The sequence below is a fragment of the Dendrobates tinctorius genome, unplaced genomic scaffold, assembly GCF_039654945.1.
Source record: "Dendrobates tinctorius isolate UK_male_01 unplaced genomic scaffold, ASM3965494v1 ptg000103l, whole genome shotgun sequence".
Lineage (NCBI taxonomy): Eukaryota > Metazoa > Chordata > Amphibia > Anura > Dendrobatidae > Dendrobates > Dendrobates tinctorius.
In genome coordinates, this window is record NW_027361771.1 from 41083633 (window position 1) to 41106157 (window position 22525).

The 22525-nt window shown below is 43.9% G+C and overlaps 1 protein-coding gene and 1 long non-coding RNA gene across 5 annotated transcripts in view; one reads left to right on the plus strand and one right to left on the minus strand.

Moving 5' to 3' along the window:
* LOC141100082 (uncharacterized) overlaps window positions 1-22525 on the minus strand; it is a 248453-nt gene that overhangs the window by 92151 nt on the left and 133777 nt on the right. The window lies entirely within an intron of this gene.
* Window positions 857-22525, plus strand: part of LOC141100079 (glycine N-acyltransferase-like) — a 79698-nt gene continuing 58029 nt past the window's right edge. The window contains exons 1-5 of one of the 4 annotated variants that reach the window (XM_073588282.1): window positions 7247-7428; window positions 7734-7841; window positions 8349-8427; window positions 10236-10343; window positions 21460-21586. In XM_073588282.1, the coding sequence (XP_073444383.1) occupies window positions 8350-8427; window positions 10236-10343; window positions 21460-21586 (313 nt within the window). In that variant the 5' untranslated portion in view covers window positions 7247-7428; window positions 7734-7841; window position 8349. Of the gene's footprint in view, window positions 1144-7246; window positions 7429-7550; window positions 7842-8348; window positions 8428-10235; window positions 10344-21459; window positions 21587-22525 lie in introns of those variants that run through there. The other 3 variants (XM_073588280.1, XM_073588281.1, XM_073588279.1) reach the window with 3 other exon arrangements.

A 22525-nucleotide genomic window follows, 5' to 3' on the forward strand; every position in this document is an offset into this window, starting at 1 on the left:
AGCAGAATCCGCACCGTGTGCACACAGCCTAACAACCCACTTCATCCTCATTGGCCAGGATTCTACTCCAAAACTGCTCTATAAAGGAACTGAACATTATTAGACAAGCAATCCTTGGTCCTCTTGCCCTCTTCATGTTTACCAGTGCAGCTTAAATCACCTGCTTTGTGCCCATTACATCTATAAAGCTAATATATTTGTTAGGGTATGTGCACATGTAGTTTTTTGGGTGTGTGGATTTTGGAGAGAAAACCGCAGGACAAAAGTCCTGCGGTTTGCCTGCGGTTTTGCCCTGCCGTTTTACACCTCATAATGGATGAGGTGTAAAACTGCAGCAGTTCTGCATCAAACAATTGATATGCTGCGGATTGTAAACCGCAGAGAAACTGCGCGTAAAAATCCGCAGCATGTGCACTGCGTTTTTTTTTTCCATTGAAAATAAAGGTACTGTACAACGCAGCAGAATCTGCAACGTGTGCACTCACCCTTAGAGTTATGTGCATTATCATGCATTAGGATAACTGATCTACTACTTCTCTGCTTGTCCACATACAGCATGATTCCACCACATCCCTCCATACAACAAAATGGAAAATAGTAATGTTGGTGTTATTGAATATTAAAATGATCTTGCTATTATGGCACCAGATTTTGCAACTGAAGACAAATGTTCCCAGTGCTCATGTCATGTTTTGACATATGTACACATTGACCTTTGTCTGAGGGCATCAAAACAGTTTGTCCCAACCTTTGTAATATGTTACAAATTGTATTAACAACCTGTTTTACATTTCACTGATTTGCACCAAGAATACATGATGAGTAACTTAGAGAACTAGCTAAAGTGTTATTTTGATTAACCTGCCTAACAAACTTCTATGGGACTACCAATGATCTACAACTAATTACAGGGGCTCAACCATAACTGACCACCTATGTCCCTGATCGCAGCCTCTTTACTCCTGAAACCGAAATGTTACAACACAGCCTGAATTTTGGCAGCCATCTACATCTGGCACCAGACCAATCTACATCTGACCCCAGATCACATGGTCCCTTACATCAAGAGCTGGAAAGACAGTGCTCCCCTACCACCACTTTACAGAGAAGATAACAGGCAGATAGCAGGCACGGATTCAGCAGGTAAGCCCACATAAAGCTTATGGTGGTCCATCTGTAGTGTCCCAAGGCTGCGGGGTCATGAACGTTATACTATACAGGGTGTCAAAGGCTTTTTTTTTGAGCTTTGACAATTATTGTAATTCTGCTAGGGGGCATGCTATTCCATATATACAGTAAAACACTATAATATCATTTTATTAGTTGCATCATGCCTGTCAGTTTGAGGCTCCTTACACGCTGCATTTATAGCCATTACCTGATTAAAAAATAAGCATATTACATGATGTACATAAAGTAAATGGTAGATACAGAGGTATATCAGTCAGGAAAAGGCAAAAAGGACATATTTTTGGCTTCTGTCTTATGAACAGAGCCTTTATAGGAATGTTAATGTGTATGCGAAGAGCCTTTCTACTCGGCTGTACACTGACATGCAGCCTGTAAAGCCCCTGTTTTGTAACTGCACTTTTAGGCTGATTAAAGGGTTATTCCTTGAAAAACAAGTTATCCATTCTGACTGCTAGGACCCCCAGTGATTCCAAGATCTGGGATTAGAAACCGGAGAACTGGGCTCTGCAACCCCATCCTGAATGGTGGGATGGCGAATAACTTGCTGATCACTGGGAGTCTGACTGTTGGGAGCCCCAGCGATCCCAAGATTGAGGCTTAGGCTACTTTCACACTAGCGTCATGCGATGGCCGTCGCCCTGCGTCGGGGCAATGTACCGTTGCACGTTGTGAAAGTTGTGCAAAACGGGGGCAGCGGATGCAGTTTTACAATGCATCCGCTGCCCCATTGTAATGTCCGGGGAGGAGGGGGTGGAGTTTCAGCCGTGCATGCGCGGTCGAAAATGGCGGAGACGATGCACAAAAAAAGTTACATGTAACGTTTTTGTGTGCGTCGCGGCCGCCAAAACACGACGCATCCGTCGCACGACGGATGCAACGTGTGGCAATGCGTCGCTAATGTAAGTCTGTGGAGAAAAAACGCATCCTGCAGGCAACTTTGCAGGATGCGTTTTTTCTTCAAAATGACGCACTGCGACGTGCGTCGCACGACGCTAGTGTGAAAGTAGCCTTAGAACTAAAAGAATAGGGTTCTGCATGCATAAGCTGCAGAGCAGGCCGTTAATCATTGCCTCAGTGTACTAACTGTAAAGTAAGCATGGCATCTAATGGTTTTCTGCTCTGCTCTTAAAACTGGAAGTGAGCGGCTCTATGGAGAATACAGCTTCATTTTCTTCATATAGTCGCATAACAGATTTTTTCCATATTTTCAAAGGTAACTTAAACTGGGACTTGTTTTTTCAAAGGCGTGTGTCCATATTGTATACCCTTATCTTGATTTGTATCAATGTTATCTTGATGTTGCATTTTTCTTTTTATAAAGTACTTCTTTAACACATTTCTTAATTTAAATTAAATAAATTTCTTAATCTCTATAAAAGGATCAAAGTGACTGAACCCTGCTTCTGAGGTATACTGTATTTTTTGGACTATAAGGGTGTGTGCACACGCTGCGGATTCTGCTGCGGTTCCGCAGCGGTTTTGGCCCTGCGGATCCGCAGTAGTTTCTGCTGCGGTGTACAGTACCATAATATCCTATGGGAAATGGAAACCGCAGTGCAGACGGTGCGGATTTTTCCGCTCGGATTTGCTGCGGTTTCTAATCCGCAGAAAGAATTGACATGTCAATTCTTTCTGCGGATTCTGCTGCAGTTTGCCATGTCCTCCATTGTAGAGGTGATAAACCGCAGGGCAAAACCGCAGAGCAATCCGCAGATAAACCGCAGGTCTTTTGACCTGCGGATTTACCTGCAGATTTTGCAGAATCCGCGCAGATCAATCCGCAGCAGAATCCGCAGCGTGTGCACACACCCTAAGATGCATCAGACCATAATACGCACCTAGGTTTTAGAGGAGGAAATTAATAAAAAAATTGAAGCAAAAAATGTGGTCAATTCTATACTTAATATATCCCATCCTGGAATACATGGCTCCCTTATCGCTATCCTGGTATGCAGGCCCCCATCTCTGCCCTGGTATGCATGGCCCCCTCATCCCCATCCTGGTATGCAGGGCCCCCATCTCTATCCTGGTATGCAGGGCCTCCAGCTCTGTCCTGATATGCATGGCCCCATCCTTATCCTGTTATGATTGGCCCCATCCTGGTATGCAGGGACCCATCCTTATTCTGGTATGCATGGCTCCATTCCCTATCCTGGTATGATTGGCCCCTGCCCCATCCCCATCCTGGTATGCATGGCCCCATCGCTATCCTGATATGATTGGCCCCAATCCCTAACTTGCTATGTAGGGACCCCATCTCCATCCTGATATGCATGGCCCCTTCCTTATCCTGGTATGATTGGCCCCAATCACTATCCTGGCATGCAGGGACCCCATCTCCATCCTGGTATGCATGGCCCCATCCTTATCCTGGTATGATTGACCCCATCCTTACCCTGCTCAAGAAAAAGGGGCATGGCTAAGCAGACATAAAATGCATGTGGCAACATTCAAACTGGAGGCGGGAACGCTGAGTGCGCGTCAGTCGTGTGAGGTAATTTCAGCTGTGAGGCGAGGGGGCAGAGCTAAGGGAGGCCAGAGATGAGAGGACGTGCTGACAGGAGCTAACCGATGGGGTTCCGCTGACAGGCCGCATGTACCGCTGTCCCCGCTAACATCGCTGTCCCATCCTACATCAAGGACCTTGAATAGACTGCGAACTCGTTCGACGACGCTGACACAACTGCCTCGGCCGATGATGCTGACTGGGGAAAGCAAGGTCTGTATGAGGGATACCGGTACTCAACGGTACAACTCAGCAGACCGAGCAGGCCACCATGAACTGTTTCGGGACCGTGTCCCAGGCCCTGATAGTACAAGGATTCTCACCACTGAGGGAAGAGTCTACCCCTCCTTCTGCTCTGCATCCGTTGGGGGTCAATGCCCATGCTAGAACCCCGGGCAATCACCGCCAGCGACAGGATTGAAAAGAAGACACCGTCAGGACCACAAGAGGACATTCTCAATTCCAGAAAAGCTTCCCCCATTTTCCACAGGACTGTAACAGATCCCCATTGTGGCTCAATCCAAGTGGCCCCAGTTAAAGAGAGGGGCACATATGTGACTGGAGTGCAAAGTGATAAGTGCATAGTTTACATTATATTCCCCTATTAGTTAAAACCCCCTTAGAAGTGTTCTTTGTATTAGGGAAGAACTCTCCTCCTCATTTAAATATCTCCCTGCGAGAAGTGTCCTCCTGTAAATTAAACCCTTTGTTAATCCTTGGTCTGCCCCTTGTCCGTTACTGCATCCTGTTACCAGCTTACACTTGGTGTAGTCGGCAGGATGCAGTCCACCCATATGGACATGGCAGACCAAGCATCTGGGAGGGTCCTAGATCTAGCATCTCTTTGGGGGCAATGTTGAATAACCTCCCGAAGTTTAATAGGAATAACACCATGTTGTGGAGCTGAACTGAGCGTATAAAGGGTATGATGAGAATGCACCCTATGGCCTGCCTTTCAGACGGAGGTCGCCGTGATGGCCTTAGACGGGGAGGCAAGAGATTGTTATGTTGCGGCCCTCCCATGAACGAGACACCCTTGACAAAGTACTGCAGATACTAGAAGAGACCCATGGTGACCCCACAGACGTCGGGGAATTATGCATGCAACTGTTTAGTCGGGGTCAAATAGAGGGGGAGACAGTGACCCAATATATGAATGAGTTGCAAGAAATCGACATAGCCATAGTCAGAAAAGACGGCTTGGGAGTAGGGCCAGCTGATGTGGTATTGCGCGACCAATTAGTGACTGGGATGAGAGACGGGTTGCTTAAAGCAGGCACTGTGAGAGTGCTTGCGCATGAGCCCACATTTGACCTTTGCAGAGGTGGGAAGTGAGGCACGTGCACAACAACAGGAACAGGGGGTGACTGTCCCGGTTCGGAGCGGGGAGGCGGCCGTGAAAGCAACTGCTGAACCAGAATGGGTGGAAGATTTAAGAAAAGAGATCCAATCGATGAGGGAGGATCTGATTGAGACTAAAAAGAAGGTAACCTCGATAAGTACACCGGGTAACAAAACCCCCCCAGTGCCATGTTGGGATGAAAGAGGGTCTCCTCGGAGAGAGCCCCTAACGTGCTATCTTTGTGGAGAATTAGGTCATATTGCCCAGTTCTGCCTGCAACATGGGCTCTCCCCAAAACATGCCTGTTAAACTAAAGGGCTCCGAGGCTGGGGGATGCCGCCCGGAGCCAGAACAGCCCAAAAGTAATACCGATAGTCCCACCAATTTAGTGTCAGTGAGTCCCTTGGTATGGGCCGAAATACATGGACAGGCCGTACGCTGCCTTGTAAAGACGGGCTCTCAAGTAACCACGATGCCCGAGACATATTTTAAAAGACACTTTCCACAAGCTGTGAGGCCAGAGTGGGGTCCAGTGATCAAGTTGACAGCTGCCAGTCAACTACCCATACCAATCGTAGGGGTGGCATAGATGCAGATTAAAGTCTGCGGCAAAGACCTGGGCCGTAAAAGAGTGGTGCTGACCGCGGGTGACCCCGTACAGGGACATACCGTTACACTTGGAATGAATATACTCAGAGAGTTCGGAAGTCTTCTGATTAGCGAATCTCCAAACGCATTCCTGAAACAATGGGGCCCGCATACTGCACAAAGGAAGGCATTTCAATTGATCCAGATGGCCCAGGCACAAGAGGTCTCCTGTGAAGGCAAGGTGTTAAGGAATGAGATCATACCAGCCACCACCAAGCATGACTTCCCTCCAGGTCAAAGTGTACTGCCTCTACCTGTCTGAGCGTGTACCCCGTTAGAAGGGGTTGAAGTTCAACTGGAACCAGCGACTGTGGAGAATCTACCATCGGGGCTCTTACTGTAAAGGGAATCTGTCACCCATTTTTGTGATATCATGTAAAGATATCATTCAAGTCTGTGTCACAAAATTATATTAGTACTTTTGATTCCACCTGACCCAGCTCCTTTGATGCATAAATACCTTTTTTATCTCGGTTGAGATGTATGTATATCGACGCTGTCTGATGGGCGGGGCTTATTCGCCTTCTCCCCCTCCCTGTCTTACTCTATGCATGTCTTCATTCTTCTTCCTGCGTTCACGTAGTGTTTCCGTGCTTGCGCATTGAAAACGCCTCCGGCGTTTGCGCAGTATCCTTTGCCCAACTGTGGGCACAGCATATAATCTGTACTGCGCATGCATCGGTATTTTTCAACGCGGTCTATGCCCTGGAAGTCTTCACATGCAGGACACACTTCCTTGCTGCCGGATGCATTGTAAAGCCCTGCGCAGTGCTGAGGAAGCCATACTGCGCAAGCGCTGGAGGCCTTTTCAATGCGCAAGCGCGGAAAACTACGGCATCTGTGATATTCACAGATGAAGTAACGTTCAGCAAGCTGAGGGGGGGATGAGAATGCGAACCAACTACCAACAGGTGGCGCTATAGAGTTCAAGTCCTCATTTTCTCTGAAGAGTCAATTTGCATATTGGAGGATTCAAGGAATTTGGATGCAATTAAGACTTATGTTGTTCTCATCCTGATGTCATTTTACATGGTCCAGTTGTCTTATCAGTCATTGTAGTCCCCCCTTTTTTTACATCGAAATTTCTGGTGTCAGATATGCATGTGTCTTTGCCTGTGCGTAACGTGGGTGGAATAAATATGGTTGGATTAGAAACATTTCAAGCACAAGTGTACATATTTAGTGGTGCTTCAGCGCTTAGACTTTTTGTATGTCAATGTTTTACTATTTTTTTTTTAATCGAGTGCATATATCTGCTTTCTCTATTACAGCTGACTTGTTATGAGTTACCTCTGGTTGTACTTGTGTACATATTATATAGCATTTTTTATGATAATAATCTATTTTATGAAATTGTTGTTTTGACAGTCTGTACATAACTTCCCACAGTCAATATTGTTTTGTGACACCATACCATTTGGTCACATAAATACCATTTAGTTACCCAAAATTCACTTCTGTAATTTCAAGACAGATAATATTTTATTTTATTTTTATTTTATTCATGTGCAGCAAGACATTTCTTAAGTGCTGTACCAGCTACGGCCATTAGATGTCATAGTTGCCCTTTTCTTTCCTATTCATGTGTTTGGAATCCTCTGTCCCTTTATTGGTTATTCTGTTCAGAACCGCCCCTTCATCCTTCTGGGTCAGCAACATGTAACCATTTCTCCCAGATCTCTAATGAACTCACATGTGCTCAGCTCCCTGTAAGATCACTGCTTATATCAAGCGGATTCCGGTAAGGTTTTAATGCAACTATGTAATATATGTTATGCATCTGTGTTAGCTGGCAATAGTGCATGCCCCATGATATTTGCAATGCATTTTCAGCTCCTGTAATGCTCTTGCTCTGCATCTAGTTATATGCATTTCTGTTCAATGCTAGCAGCCTAAGTTTGTTTCACTGCATTGTATGTTGTATTGCTCAGCCTCTGTATAATGCATGCTACTGAGATAACAGCACTCTGTATGATAGCACCTTGTATTACTGCTGTTGTTAATATCTGCCAGTACTGACATGCTGCATTGTCTGTTCCCTTACAGTTTTTACCCGAAATCATCCACAATATTCTACAACAATCTCCGAAATCATCCACAACTTTGTTCAACAACCCCTGATATCATCTACTACTGTGTCCTATTATACCATCTGTAATCATCTCCCATTGTTGTCCATATCATCCCAATAAATATAGACTTAAGCACCCATACAGTCTTGTTTCAGGGAGTGGATGAAGGGTTTAGCCATATGCTGGAATCCACACAGCGTCATACGTGGAAGAAGGCAGAACAACTGGCATACTACATGTTGGCTCATATTGTGTTGAGCATTTCTCTTAGCTTTAGTACAATGTTGCCAGGAGGAAAAACTTTGAAAGATGGAAACAGAACATTAGGTGGCCAATGAGAAGCATAAGTTCTGAGAACCATTCACACACATTTACACATAAGTTTTACCAGACCAAGGAAAATTCTGTATAAGCAGAAAATCAGCCCTGAAAAAGCACAACATTTTACTCCGTACTTCATGTACTGTATTTTATAATATGAAACTTACTGTAAACAGTGTTTATATACAGGTGATCATTGCAATTTGATTGCCTTCTGTTATCTTGCCTTTTTTTCAAAAATGTTGATTTTTTTTTCGCCCATGTTTAGAATGCTTGTCCTGACATGTTCTTCAAAGCTTGCCGCTCTCAGAAAATTACTGACTCATAACTTTCCAGAGTCTTTAAAGGTAAGAAGGGAAATACTGATATTTGTTTTACTTTTTGTATGTGAACCAATAGCTATCAGTTGTACTTTTAATGTTTTTTTGCCATAATTTATTTAATATATTTTTCTCGCTTGTATAGCTCTATTAATTTACACAGTGCTTTATAGACATCAGCACCAAAGTCCCCTTTGGGCCTCACAATCTAGATTTCCTATCAATATGTCTTTTGGAGTAATTTGGATCCATCATAAGCCTTTGATGGGAGCCAACAAATCTAAAAAATAAGAGCCTTAAGCCAAATTCATGTTAGAAAGATCACTACCCATGGTGCGCTGGTTCTTCATTGCTTTGAACTGGAAACACAGAAATACTGTAGCTGAGTGAGCAAGACCATCTCTATGGTGTGATTGTGGACCTATCTTGGTGTCAGACCCCCACCAATTAGATTAGAAAGACAGGGTGGACAGCATCGTGAGCACAGTTTTCGGACCTCAGGACTCCTGGTATCAGTTGAAAATCAGAATATCCATTGTCAGCTTTCTACTACACATGTTTACAACCACCCACGACTGCTTTCTACCAAAAATTGTGCTTTAATTAAAAGTATTTAGGAATTTTATCTTTTTTTTTTATAGCTGGAGGACCCCTTTAAATACCATCTAGATTAACTGATGAGTGCTAGCTGGGTAAATAGCATATGTCCACTGAGGCTACCGCAGAACACTGCCCCACATCAGGCAGTCTGCTAAACTGCTCATGTATCATGACATAAGTTGTCATGAGCAGATGGGCACAAGACGCTGTCCATAGCCATGCCAGATTAGAGATATTCGTGACATGTGCACAGAGCAGCAAGTAGTTAAATGGGTTTCATCTTTATTGAGAGTGGACCTCAAACACCCATATACCTTAAATAACAAGCACAGCAGGTACTCACCCTCTCAGGGACCTGGCACAGGTGCCTGAAGCTGCTTAATTCTCAATGTTTTGGCTTTATCAGGGACCTCAAGTCAACGGCATGCATTACCGCTGCAGCTAATCATTGAGCTTAGTGGCTTGTGCCGACTACGTCAGCACAGCCACTGAGCTTAGTGATTGGCTTGATATTATAAGGGATATTTTTAGAGATATTATGAAATCATCTAGCTGAGTGTCATTACCCTGACAAATAATCAAGTTCATCAGTATAGCTCATACAGCACTGCTAATGGTCGATGGTCTACACACCCTTGCTTTGCAACACCTGACTCTGAAAGACTGGACTGCATAGCTACCAATGTCAGTGTCTTGTTTATGTAGAAAGAAATATCTTTAAACACAAAAAAAGGTTATGTGTCAGTATTGGAGTTGGTGCAAATCGATTCTCAGGACCCGGTCTAGCAGTCAGGTCTGTAATCTATGGCTGCTGGGCCGGAGCCTGAAAACCACCTTTCTAAAGGCATCTCTGGCTCTTCTTCACTGGCCTGGTGCAATATCATCAATGCGGCAAAATGTAACTAATTTATAATTTAGCAAACACAGTTCACACGGAGGTCTGACCTAGTGTGTCATCCCCTTGAAGAAGCGAACCCTTGCTGCCACACCGTAGTAATGTCTAATACATGTTTATATTGCTTGATCTGCTGTCAACAAATAAATATTAGGTTCCAATGAGATTCCAGCTCATCAGAGCGTCTGTCCTGTTTCTGACATATCAGGACATCCATTGGTTTTAAGTAATAATCAATATATTTACAAATTTGGTCAAATAAAAGTGTTAACCATTAATTAGCATAAAAAATGTGCCATATGTATTTGAGTACTAATCTGAAGCCTTTTCCTCCTTGCAGGTGTGTGGTGCTTTGCATCATGTTATCAACCAAAATCCTTTCAGACTTCAGGTTCTGGTGGACCAGTGGCCAGACTTTAATTCTGTCATGTGTCGCCCACCGATGGAAGTGAGTCTTAGAGATACGTAGAGCCAGATTAGGGTTGATGAATGCCCCTAGAAAATTGTCGCTTTTGCTTTCATTATAATCTGAAACTAAAAGATGAAGTTGCAATTTCATTCTGTATCCTTGAGTTGAAGGATTTTACCTTTAACCCCTTCACTCCTCCAGTCTGTTTTCACCTTTTTGTTCAGTCCAATTTTTACAATTTTAACCTTATGAGACAATAACTCTGGAGTGCTTCAATGGATCCCAGTGATTCTGAGATCGTTTTTTCGTGACATATTGTAATTCATGACATTGGTAAAATTTGTTTGATATGACTTGCGTTTATTTGTGAAAATATCAGATATTTGGCCAAAATGTTAACATTTGGCAATTTTCAAACATTTATTTTTTATGCCCTTAAACCAGAGAGCTATCTCACACAAAATAGTTAACAAATAACATTTACCAGATGTCTACTTTATGCTCTTATCATGGCATCTTGTGGTGTTCTAGGGGCATTTCCCATGCACGTGAGGTAGTACCATCTTTGGTAAACGCTCGGCATATATTTTATATATTGTTTGTATATTACTTTAATTGCTGGCGTGATTTAAGCACATTTGTTTACTTGCTGATCACTTGCCCTATTTACTGGAGCTCATCTCCAAATGCAGCTTATCCGCTTCACTGTGACCCTTATTCCATGCAATGTTATTATTTTCTATCAGGGTTTTCCATATATTAGTTGGAGGTGCTATTAACAGCAAGTTTACCTCTCGAGTGCTCCTTGTAGCATGTCTGTTAGACTATGTGCACACGTTACAGACTTCGCGTGGAAGTTACCGCGGGAATTCCGGAATTCCATTCCGCGGGAAAACTGCATTTTAAATTCCCGCGATTTTCCCACGGAAAAACTAGTGATTTGCAAGCATTCTAATTAGCTTTCAGAATGGTAGCGTTTTCCAAGCGATCTGTAGCATCGCTTGGAGAACTGATTGACAGGTTGGTCACACTCGTCAAACATAGTGTTTGACGAGTGTGACCAACTTTTTACTATTGAGGCTGCCTATGCGGCATCAGTGGTAAAAAGATCTAATGTTAAAAATAATAAAAAAATAAAAAATCGTGTTTTTCTCACCTTCTGACGTCCCGCACAGCGTTCCCGATCATCACGATGCTCCCGTTACCAGTAATGCCTAGCGAGACCTTTGACGTCATCACAGGTCCTTGCCACAAGGCATTACTGGGAACGGGAGTTGGCGGCAGCATCTGTAAGGCTGCGCGGGACGCCGGAAGGTGAATATAACCCGATTTATTTATTTTTTATTCTATTTTTTACAGGGATATGGTACCCACAGCCTGGAGGAGAGTCTTCTCTCCTCCACCCCCTGGGTACCATCTGCAAATGTTCTGCTTACTTTTGGTGGGCACAGCCACATGCGGAAAGTAAGCAGAACAATGCATTCCTATGTGAGCGGAATCGCCGCGATTCCGTAAAATGAATGAGCATGCTGCGTTTTTTTCCGTGATGCGATTCCGCCACGGAAAAATCCGCAGCATTAGCACAGCATTGCGGAATCCCATAGGATTGCATGGGATGTTTTTTTTTTTGCATTTTCGAGGCAGAAGCGCATGTGAAAAACCGCCGCGAAAACGCGAAAAAAAAAATGCAACGTGTTAATGCAGCCTTAGGGCTCATACCCATATGTGAGAAAAAAATGGTCCAATTTCCCGATCGAAAAAACGGACGAGTGCCATGCAATTGTCATGTGATTTCCGTGCAATTTTTACACAGTACATCCGTTTGACATGCATATGCAATCCGTATGCAATGCGATTTTAACATGTGCTTTTACATACAGCAGTTCTCTGTAAGTAAAAGCTCATGTTAAAATCGCATTGTAATATACAACTGTAGATCAGGTGTGCACACCATTTTTTGTATTGGTCTTTCTGTCTCCTATAGACCAACATCATAGACATAGACCAGCAGCATCAAACACCAACATATTATGATCTATTTTGTTAAAAATCGCCTACAAACATTTTAGTCAGTTTATTATGTTATCTCTGTATTTTGCATGGTATATGTTGTATGTTATGACATTAGGTTGATTTCTGCTAGGAGAATTTTTGTGATATTCAAATCATGGTACAACTGTATATTGACCTCATTTAATTGGTCCATGTTTTGCACCTTAACGTGTGTGCTTCAGTTTTTGCACGTTTTTATGTTTTTTTTTTGCTTGTTATAAATTAAGCATTGGATTATTTTCGGTATGTGAATCACTATTATATTTCCTTCTTTTTGCTGTTCATCATTGATACATGATGGAGCACCCTGCGGTACGATATAGGCTGTGCACCCGTACGGATTGTTGATTGTTTCCTTTTTGAATACAAAATTGGCTGGAATTGAGAGCGGACGCCGTGCTGCACTTGGAGAGCCTAAACAGTGGAAACACGCACAAGTGATTCCATTTTGGAAAGTAGACCCCTCAAGGAATGTATCTACATGTGTGGGGAGAACCTTGAAACCCTAAGTGTTTATGACGTTGATCCGTGACAATAAAAAAATCAAATTTTTCACACAAAATTATTATTTTAGACCAAGACCTTTTATTATCACAAGGGTAACAGGAGAAAACGGACTCCAACATTTCTGAAATTTCTCCTGCACCAAAGCCCGCACATTTTTCCCACTCACTCCCAAGGGGGCATCCAGGGGGTTGAATCCGAGTGTCCTTCCCTTCATAAACCCTAAATCTCTGGGTGTAAAAAGAAAAAAAAAAAAAATACTGAGCGCCCGCAACTATCTGACACTTATCCTGACTATATTCAGTTAAAAATACTGTGGTAGACGCCGATTACTAAAGTGTATTTTTACTGTCCCTATTCTAGCTCTATCAACTAATCTAAATTATTTTTAGTTGATTCTTTTTTCACACTTCTTGAAGAAAAAACAACCGGATGCCGATTAGTGATGTGCGTCTTTGACCAGGCTCACGGGCTACAGGGCGCATGTGTAGAGACCGGTGGCAGGCTGGGGCGGAGGGTAGCGTGCTGTGGTATTTAGGTGGTGTGGCTGGTAGGCGGCGGAGGTGTGCTGTACTCACAGGAATGGGGGGTGACCTGCTTCTTGACGTCGACAGGCACGAGACAGAGGCAGGAATTGTATTCAACAGGTTTGCTTTTATTGGCCGCCCTCACGACGACCAGAACAAAACACGACAGATGTTTCACACTGTTATCCTCCTGCAGACAGGCCCGGGTACCTTGACTTGTACACTTTCTCCATCAGGCGTACTTCGTGGCTTTATCCGCCGTGGCTGCCCTAGGCCAATCCACCACGGCGTTTCACCTTACAAAGTCCACCAATAATCCAGGTCCTCAAAGGCCGTCTCTGCCTGTGACCAATGTCCTATAGGGTCACCCCCCGTAACCGTTTCCACTGTCCAAAGTCTCTGAGGGGTCTCCTTTGTGTGACAGACTCTCCTAACCTGTGAGCTCCCCTGGCTGACTGAAGCTTCTGGAAGCTTACCTCAGTATTTATTCAAACAGACCAGGTAGCCCCACCCTCTGTCACCTGACAGTCACCTCTGCCCAATCAGAGTCACCCTGACCTCTGGCAGTCATGTAACACTCAAATGACAGTTACATAATCACTGCCATCGGCGCTCTCCAGAGACCTCTGATGGGCAGACTGCCACATGACACCTGCTGTCAAACTCTCTGTCTCCTATCACAGACAGAACCGTACCCAGCTCAACCTCCCCACACATATGCACGGAGATTGTGCAAAGGATGGGGGCAATGGACAGGAAACATAAAGTACCATCCAAAAGAAAACACAGATGCTGATCAGTTATTTGTGTCACTGATCAGCAGCTCAGTGGCTGCAGGATGCATGTACGGAGGTGGTGGAAAGGGTGGGTGAGTGACACAAAAAAACTGCCAAAAAAAGAGAGTTCAAATATTGATCTGTGATCAAGTACTGATGAGCGCTCAGTGGCAGAAAGGAGGGTTGAAATGAAAGAGTGGTGAGTGGGATTGTGATGGGCTGGAAAAAAGCAGGGGACAGGAACAGATCTTTCTTCTGATCTTCTTTCTTCGAACAGCAGCACAACAACTAGAATGACACGGAGCAGACATTCTGAGCTCAGACCATGTCTCTCCTCATGGATTGGTGTGATGGAACATTATCGTCCGATCGCTCCAATCAGTGCTGGGGTTGATAATGCTGCCATTGCCTAGCTCCAGCCTTTGATCGGTGCTTTTGTAGCTAGACTTCAGTGTTTCAGGCAATTCTATTTGCTTAAACATTGAAATCACTGTGATTGGCTGTTCAGAATTGAACAGCCAATCACAGCGATCGTAGTTGCCTTCAGTCACGGTGCCGCAAATCCATACGTCCTAGGTCGGGAACCCCTTCCCAACCAGGATGTCTGGATATGTCTAAGGTTGTTAAGGGGTTAAAGGGAATCTGTCAGCAGGTTTATCTACCTCATCTGAGATTAGTGTAATGTAGGCAAAGAGTAGCTGAATCCAACGAGGTATCACTTAGTTTACTGGGTGCAGCCGTTCTCACACAATCAGAGCTTTTAGATTTAGAATGAGGAATAAATCTAGAAATGGGAAACAGATCGCACAAGAGGGTGATACCCTATGGAGGGAGAGTAGGAGAATGCTGGTTATGCTCATTTGATGGATTTGTGACAGGCACAACTCCTATGCAGGCTTGAAGAAATGGTGGATAAATCTTCCAGGAGATATTGGATTCAGTTGGATGAACAGTGGGCTATGTAGCTGAAGTAAAGCAATTCTTCAGCGATGATGATGAGACTAAGGTTTTTTATTCACAAAGCGTTTCAACGCCATATTGGCATCTTTATCAGGTGAAAAAAACAATTGTGTTTTTTTTTCACTTGATAAAGACACCGGTACGGCGTTGTAACGCTTTGTGAATAAAAAACCTTATTCCCATTGTGGTGTAGTAACCACTATGTCTGCTAGGGGGCACTGTGTGGAGGTTCCAAGGGAGAGGATGAGTGGCAGAATCCTGATGGATGGTTGTGTATCTCAAATGGGGTGGCTTTGAGATGGAGACTTAGTTATGCGTATTGATCAGCAATAGTATTGCTGAGGTGTTATTTCAAGGTATAAGGGAGAAGTCTCTAGGTAACTTGTGAGTTGGGCAGGCCAGTTACCTACAAACCCACCCAGGGGTGTGTCTGAAAACACCTGTTGTAAAAGGCTATGTGAATGCCTGAAGGACCTGTGCTAAGGTCAGTCATGTGACCCAGGGGGCGTGGCTATGAACGATATAATGTGGCCAGGGTGAGTCACAAGTGGTGAATGCTGGGACCTGGTTGGTCCAGTGTGGAAGGTCCTGCAGAGATGGAGCTTCCTCCCAGACAGCACGTGTGAAGTGGCTGGGAGCAATGGCGATGTGTGCCTGAGAGTTCCCTGGAGGGAACGAACGTGTGCGGAATGCTGCAGCTGCATGAGGAGCCCTGACATGGGTGAGATAATTGTGAGGCTAAGAGAGCCTGCGTACTGGATATTGGTAACCAGAGTGAAGCATTATAATGGACGCTATGCTGGTAATGCTATTGAGTGAACTTTCTGTTGCTGCTGTGGTTTATGAGGCGTGAATAAACCGCAAGGACTGTATGATTTGATGGAAAATCCATGCCGGAACTGGTTTTTGTTCGCTGCAAGCGAGAATCTCCAAAGTAAATGACAGCGCTACCTCACACCATCTATATACAATATCTCTTAGACAGTGAGGTGGCATTTCCAGACTAATGTAGTCCATCAATGTTCATCTTTTAGTGATAAATCCTTCACAGTTAGTAAACAGCAAGCACTTTGACAAATGACACATCACTGAATTCTGTGTTTCAACCTCTATCTCCTGCTGTCTTCAGATTACATAGCAAAAACCATCTGACAGATTCCTTTTAAAAGCTAGATGCATTCTTTTCAGAAAAAGTCACACAGTACTGTACGAGGCACACCAAAAAATACATTTTATTATACGTACTCACAGACAGCCAATGGGCGTCTCTGGTCTTGATCTGGCACATCTTCGCTTCTTCAATCTCCATCCTCCTTCACGGCTTAATGTCAATGACATGTCCTACTTCATTCACACAATCACCCCCATCGCGCTCCTGCGCATGCACACTTTTCTATGTTCTACTGAGGGCAGAGGAAAGTACTGTATTGCGAATGCACCTGGAAAGACCAAAGAGGGCCATTTACCCATAGGTAAAGCCGGCGCATGCGCATTACAGTGCATTGCTCTGCCCTTGGCAGGTCATAGAGATGAGGACAGCGATGAGGAACACTGTGTGGATGACGTAAGGATGCACCATCCAAATGAAGGGGGCGTCAGTGACATCAGACGCTGCCGCCCCCCTCTCTGTTCCTAAGTTTCCAGTTCCCCCCCGAGCTTGCAGCCCCATAGAAATGCATTGGAGCCGCAAAATCTTCCTGCAAAAATACAGTAAGTGTAAAACCAGCCTAAAAGGGGATATTCTAGCAACCTAGTACTTATCTCCTATACACAACATATGGGATAATTATTAGGGCAAGTTCACATGGCAAATCTTCAACCAGATGTTTGGCGCGGACAGCCACGCCGAAATTCTGCTGAATATCCACCGCGTCCGTTTTCTTCATGTCTCCCATTCATCTCTGTGAGCGACAGCAATGAGGATTGCAAAACAGCGGGCTTTAGCCTCTGCTGTGCAGAGAAAGGACCTGCTTAAAATTCTTTTGGCCGAAACAAAAATTGATGGCTATGTATTTGATATGATGTTCTATGGGCACTGTTAATGTGTGATTGCTGTAGAAGTGGGGTTTTTCCAAGAGTGGGCGATGGGACCTTAGAAGGTTCAAAGGGTGGAGGCGGAGCTGTGATGGAGCCTGGGCAGAGTCTCAAGGGAGCCCAAAAATGTTGCCAGTATGGGGCCCTGATATTCTTGGTGGCAGCCCTGATCCTGCACATGTCGCCTCCGACTAGGCACGTATCTGCCAGTAGGCACCTGAAATCCGGTGTCTAGAGTGGCGGGTTGCATGGGGCAGCACAAGAATTGCGATTTTAAACAGATTTTAATACATAATACACGATTACTAATGCATTAAAAGATCGATGTTTTATTCTTTTTTTCCAACGCGTTTCAAAGTATAGACTACTTCTTCCTCAGGGGATGACATACATCATCCCCTTCTCCATACTGAGTTAACTTCAGACTTAAACCAATATGCTGAGAATTAATGGACCTAAAACATTTTAAGGTCAGTGTGCTAGACTAAAGATACATCTGTCTGTCAGCTGAACAAGAAATTGACTAAAGCCCCTCTACACTATAGACAGCTGATCGGCTGGCAACAATCTCGCCCGGCTCTCCCGTATACAGGATCGCTCACTCTGCCGTGCGTTCCTCTGTTCTGTATGAGAGCCGCTGTTAGACATCTCTGGCTGAAGCTTATCACTTAGAGAAGAAAAGGATCTACAGTGCGAAATCGGACATGCTGGATGCTTATCTCACCTGACACATTGGACTGTCAGCGGAACATGTTGATATCTGCAGGTTTGGCCAAATTTAGTCTAATGTGTATGGTGGTCTTAACTAGTATCTGATAGTGTGGGCACTGTCAGGATATGTGCACACAACTTCTTTTAGACATCTGTGAATACCTAGAGTTTTTCAGACAGAAGATGCTTCAGGACACCTAATTGTCATTTTGTTCTGAAACAACTTTTTTTTAACTTTTTTTTGTTGTCTTTTCAGACATCTTTTAGCTATACGTTTTTGTTTTTTTTTCTAACTAGTAAGCAACTTCCAAACAGAAGCCGCCCATAGAATGGACTGGCCACTTCTTTTAGCCACTTCATGACTTTGGAAACCTGAAATGGTTAAAAAAAATCAAAGGATTGAACATATGAACAGCTAGTCATCTTTACATTGCAATGTATTTATTTGTTCCCTTGTTTTTAGCATATACAGGCTGCTCCATTTATATGGCTATACCTAAATAAAATGGGAATGGATGGTGATATCAACTTCCTGTTTGTGGCACCTTAGTATATGGGAGAGGGAAACTTTTCAAGATGGGTGGTGACCATGTTGGCCATTTTGAAGTCGGCCATTTTGGAGCCAACTTTATTTTTTTCAATGGGAAGAGGGTCATGTGATAAATCAAACTTATTGAGAATTTCACAAGAAAAGCAATGGTGTGCTTGGTTTTAATGTAACTTTATACTTTCATGAGTTATTTACAAGTTTATGACCACTTATAAAATGTGTTCAAAGTGCTGCCCATTGTGTTGGATTGGCAATGCAACCCTCTTCTCCCACTCTTGACACACAGATAGCAACACTGCAGAATTACCCAATTACCCAAAGAGTTAGCGCTCATAAGTAAAAAGTAAAAAACGGCAGGAACATAACATGCTGTAACATAACTAGTTACTTCACTGGTTCAGTTCCATATTCACTTGAAGATCGTTTTTCTGCAAGCGACTGAGATGGTACATCTGTGCTCAACACAGTTACAGACATACTCATATGGTGCAACAAGTAGAGCAGAAATAACACTTTCATACAGTGCACAGATCTTGCTTCAGGTCACAAGTTCTTCTGGTTGCTCCTCTTCCAGTTTGTGGAATAGTACAATGTTTGCTGTGTCAGCAATTAATCATTGCAGTGTGTGAAAAGAGTGGGTAGACAGCTCATTTAAGGAAATTAAGCCAGCCCCTTTCTCTATCACAGCCAATTTATAGACTGAGAAGGGTGTTGGCTTGGCTATTGAAATTAACATTTAGAAAGCCCCTGTAACACAGTTCTGTTCATGCGATAACAAAGATAACCCTGTATTATCCTGGGTCACAAACCAGAAGAGGACCTTCCCGGGGCTGAAGCCTAAAGGTGTCAACCCTAGCTTAATCATTTCAGGACCCCAATTATAATTAAAACAATCTCTACTGACCTCCTGCAGTGGTGCCGTTCTAGTGATGGCGTCGCCGGTGATCCTGAAGATGAGCTGGTCTTCAGCTGAAGCCTTTAGGCTATGTGCACACTTTGCGGAATTGCCGCGGAAATTTCCGCGAGAATTCCGCAACTCCCTGCCGGGGGAAATATGCTAGAATTCCGCATGTGTAATTCCCGCGTATTTCCCGCATTTTAACTAGCGTTTTGCAAGTGCAATTAGCTTGCAGAATGCTAGCGTTTTCCAAGCAATCTGTAGCATCGCTTGGAAAACTGATTGACAGGTTGGTCATACTAGTCAAACATAGTGTTTGACTAGTGTGACCAAATTTTTACTATTGAGGCTGCCTATGCTGCATCAGTAGTGAAAAGATATAGTTAAAAAAATTAAAAAAAAAATGGTGTTTTTCTCACCTTCCGGCGTCCCGCGCAGTGTTCCTAATCCTCGCGATGCTCCCGGCAAGTCCCGTTCCCAGCAATGCCTTGCGACAATGACCTTTGATAACGTAGCGATCTCACGAGACCGCTACGGTATTGCGAGACCGCGACTTCATCAAAGGTCATTGTCGCAAGGCATCACTGGGAACAGGAATTGGCGGGAGCATCGCTGAGGCCTGGGAACGCTGCGGGGGACTCCGGAAGGTGAGAATAGCACCATTTTTTATTTTAATTCTATTTTTTACAGGGATATGGTACCCAGGGCCTGGAGGAGAATCTCCTCTCCTCCAGACCCCGGGTACCAGCCGCACATTTTCCGCTTACTTTGCGCATGGTGGCCATAGGCACATGCGGAATGTAAGCGGAACAATATTTTCCTATGTGTGCGGAATTCTTGTGATTCCGCACAAAGAATGGGCATGCTGCATATTTTTCCGTGAAGCGGAAAAATATGCAGCATTAGCACAGCATGTGCAGAATGCCATTGTATACAATGGCTTGCTTATTTTATGCGTTTTTGCAGCGTTTTCGCAGCGCAAAAACGTGGCAAAAATGCATAAAATCCGCGGGAATTCCGGACGTGTGCATACAGCCTTACTATTTCTTCAGAGCGGACGTTCACCCTGAAGGAATATTGATGTGCTGCAGCTGATGAGCAGCCAAAGATTGGCTGCAGGCTGCATGTGACATAACAAGTCATGTCACTTTCCTGGAACAGAGGCACCCAACATCCCTGAAATGGCGCTTCTGCTGAGGGTGAGTATAGATTGTTCTTGTTTTAATTGGGACTCTGAAATAATTAAGTTAGAGTTTTCTAATAGTGGACAACCCTTTGAAGGCTGAAGATTGAGGCAATTTTCAAACATGAAGTATATTAGTAAATTATGACTTATGAAGAACCCTTTCTTTACCCTGGTAGACAATAAACTGTGGAAAGATGTAGTTGCTGTAGGGATTCACACAGATTAGTAGGTAGCGTTCACACAGGTAACTCGGTTTGGTCCAAACATGTGCAGTTTTATTGCTTTCTTAGAACTCCAAGTGATTCATAGCCGAAACAGCCTCATCTGGGTACCAAGGTATAACCGCAAATAAACATTTAGTTTAGCAGGTACATATGTCAGTGTTCCCTCACCGAACAGATTTCAGTCCTTTCTTCTGGAGTAAACTTTACACACAGAAGTGGTATGGATCTATCAGTTTCGGTATCACCTTCAGCCCGAGCTACAGCAGCTTCCAGTGCCAAACAGATCTGGTCATCTCCATGCACAGTTCAAACTGACACGTTACTCTGCAGCTCCAACACACAGACTGCTCAGCTTTCCCAGCTGACCCATACAGTCTCCATTCAGAGGGAAACTCTGGCTTGTCTCTTTCCCAGCTATAGCTCACATTTTGGCTAGTCACTCCACTCTGCTCAACCCACAGCAGACTGACACAAGGTGAACCCGTTTCCTGGTTCTTAGTCAAAGCCAGCCAGGTGCATCTATTTCATACCAACAGTGCTAGGATTTAATCCAGTCCTACCTGGCTTTGCTGCACTGCCTTTCCAGCGATCAGTTCATTATATCCATGTACTACTGACAGTAGTAGCATCAAAAGAGTATTTTTCCCCTTTGTAGCTACTCCCATCCATCAAATTTCCAATAAAATGTCCCTGACTATAATCAATCAAGTACATAAAGCTTTTTCTTCCGTAGGAAATGACAGACCCATCGGATCCTTACACCAACACATATTTTCTCTTCAGTAAAGATACACAAGGTTTGAGACAATTCCTCGAAGATCCTCAAACTGTGAACTGGAAGCAGAAGTTACAGATACAAGGTAATAATAGACTTGGTAATATACAATATGCAAGAAGGATATCTATATGATCGTGGGTGATATCACTATGAGCCTCAAAGCATTCAGGGTTAATAATAAGTAAAATGTTGTAACGGCGACAATGTAAGGGGGTCAGGGCTTAGCCCCTTTAAATGTTGATGCTACTGTTTACATGTACATAATTGCCATATTTGTATGAGTCGTGTATATCAGGGTTCCCCAACTCCAGTCCTCAAGGCCCACCAACAGATCATGTTTTCAGGATTTCCTTTGTATTGCACAGGTGATGCAATTATCACCTGAGCAATACTAAGGAAATCCTGAAAACATGATCTGTTGGTGGGCCTTGAGGACTGGAGTTGGGGAACCCTGGTGTATATAATTGCTATATATTTCATTATGCCGTATTTGTATATCTTTGTACTATATGTAAGCTAGGGACAGTGCAGTTAGGGAAAAGGCCACTAGATGGGGGCACGGAGTACACTGCATAGGAAGGTTTAGTTGTAGGGCACTTAGAGGTTAATTCTAGGAGTGGTAGCTGGGGAATAAGAGAGATAGATTTCCTGTATATAGTCAGATGGGAGTAGACCCCTGAACTGCTTAGCTATCACACAACAAGTAGAAGCCCAGCCATCTATAGAAAGGAGTGGGAGTAGAAAGAAAGGAAGAGAAGAGTTAAGTGCATGGTATCCGCAGTAACGTAGTGAAGAATTTACAGAAGTAGTTTGGGTGCAGAAGAAGTAGAGTGGGTCACCGTGAAAGTGCGCGGGCAGGATAACCGTAAGGGTGTGGACGACCAATTAGAGAATATTTCCATGTCTGGACTGAAGTCAGCTCCAGGGAGATAAATACAAGTTGCGTTTTCACCAGGCTCCTCATCCCGTTATAGCTTTGTGACCTATTCCTGTGAAGTAGAAGAAGTTAGGGAAAGATGAA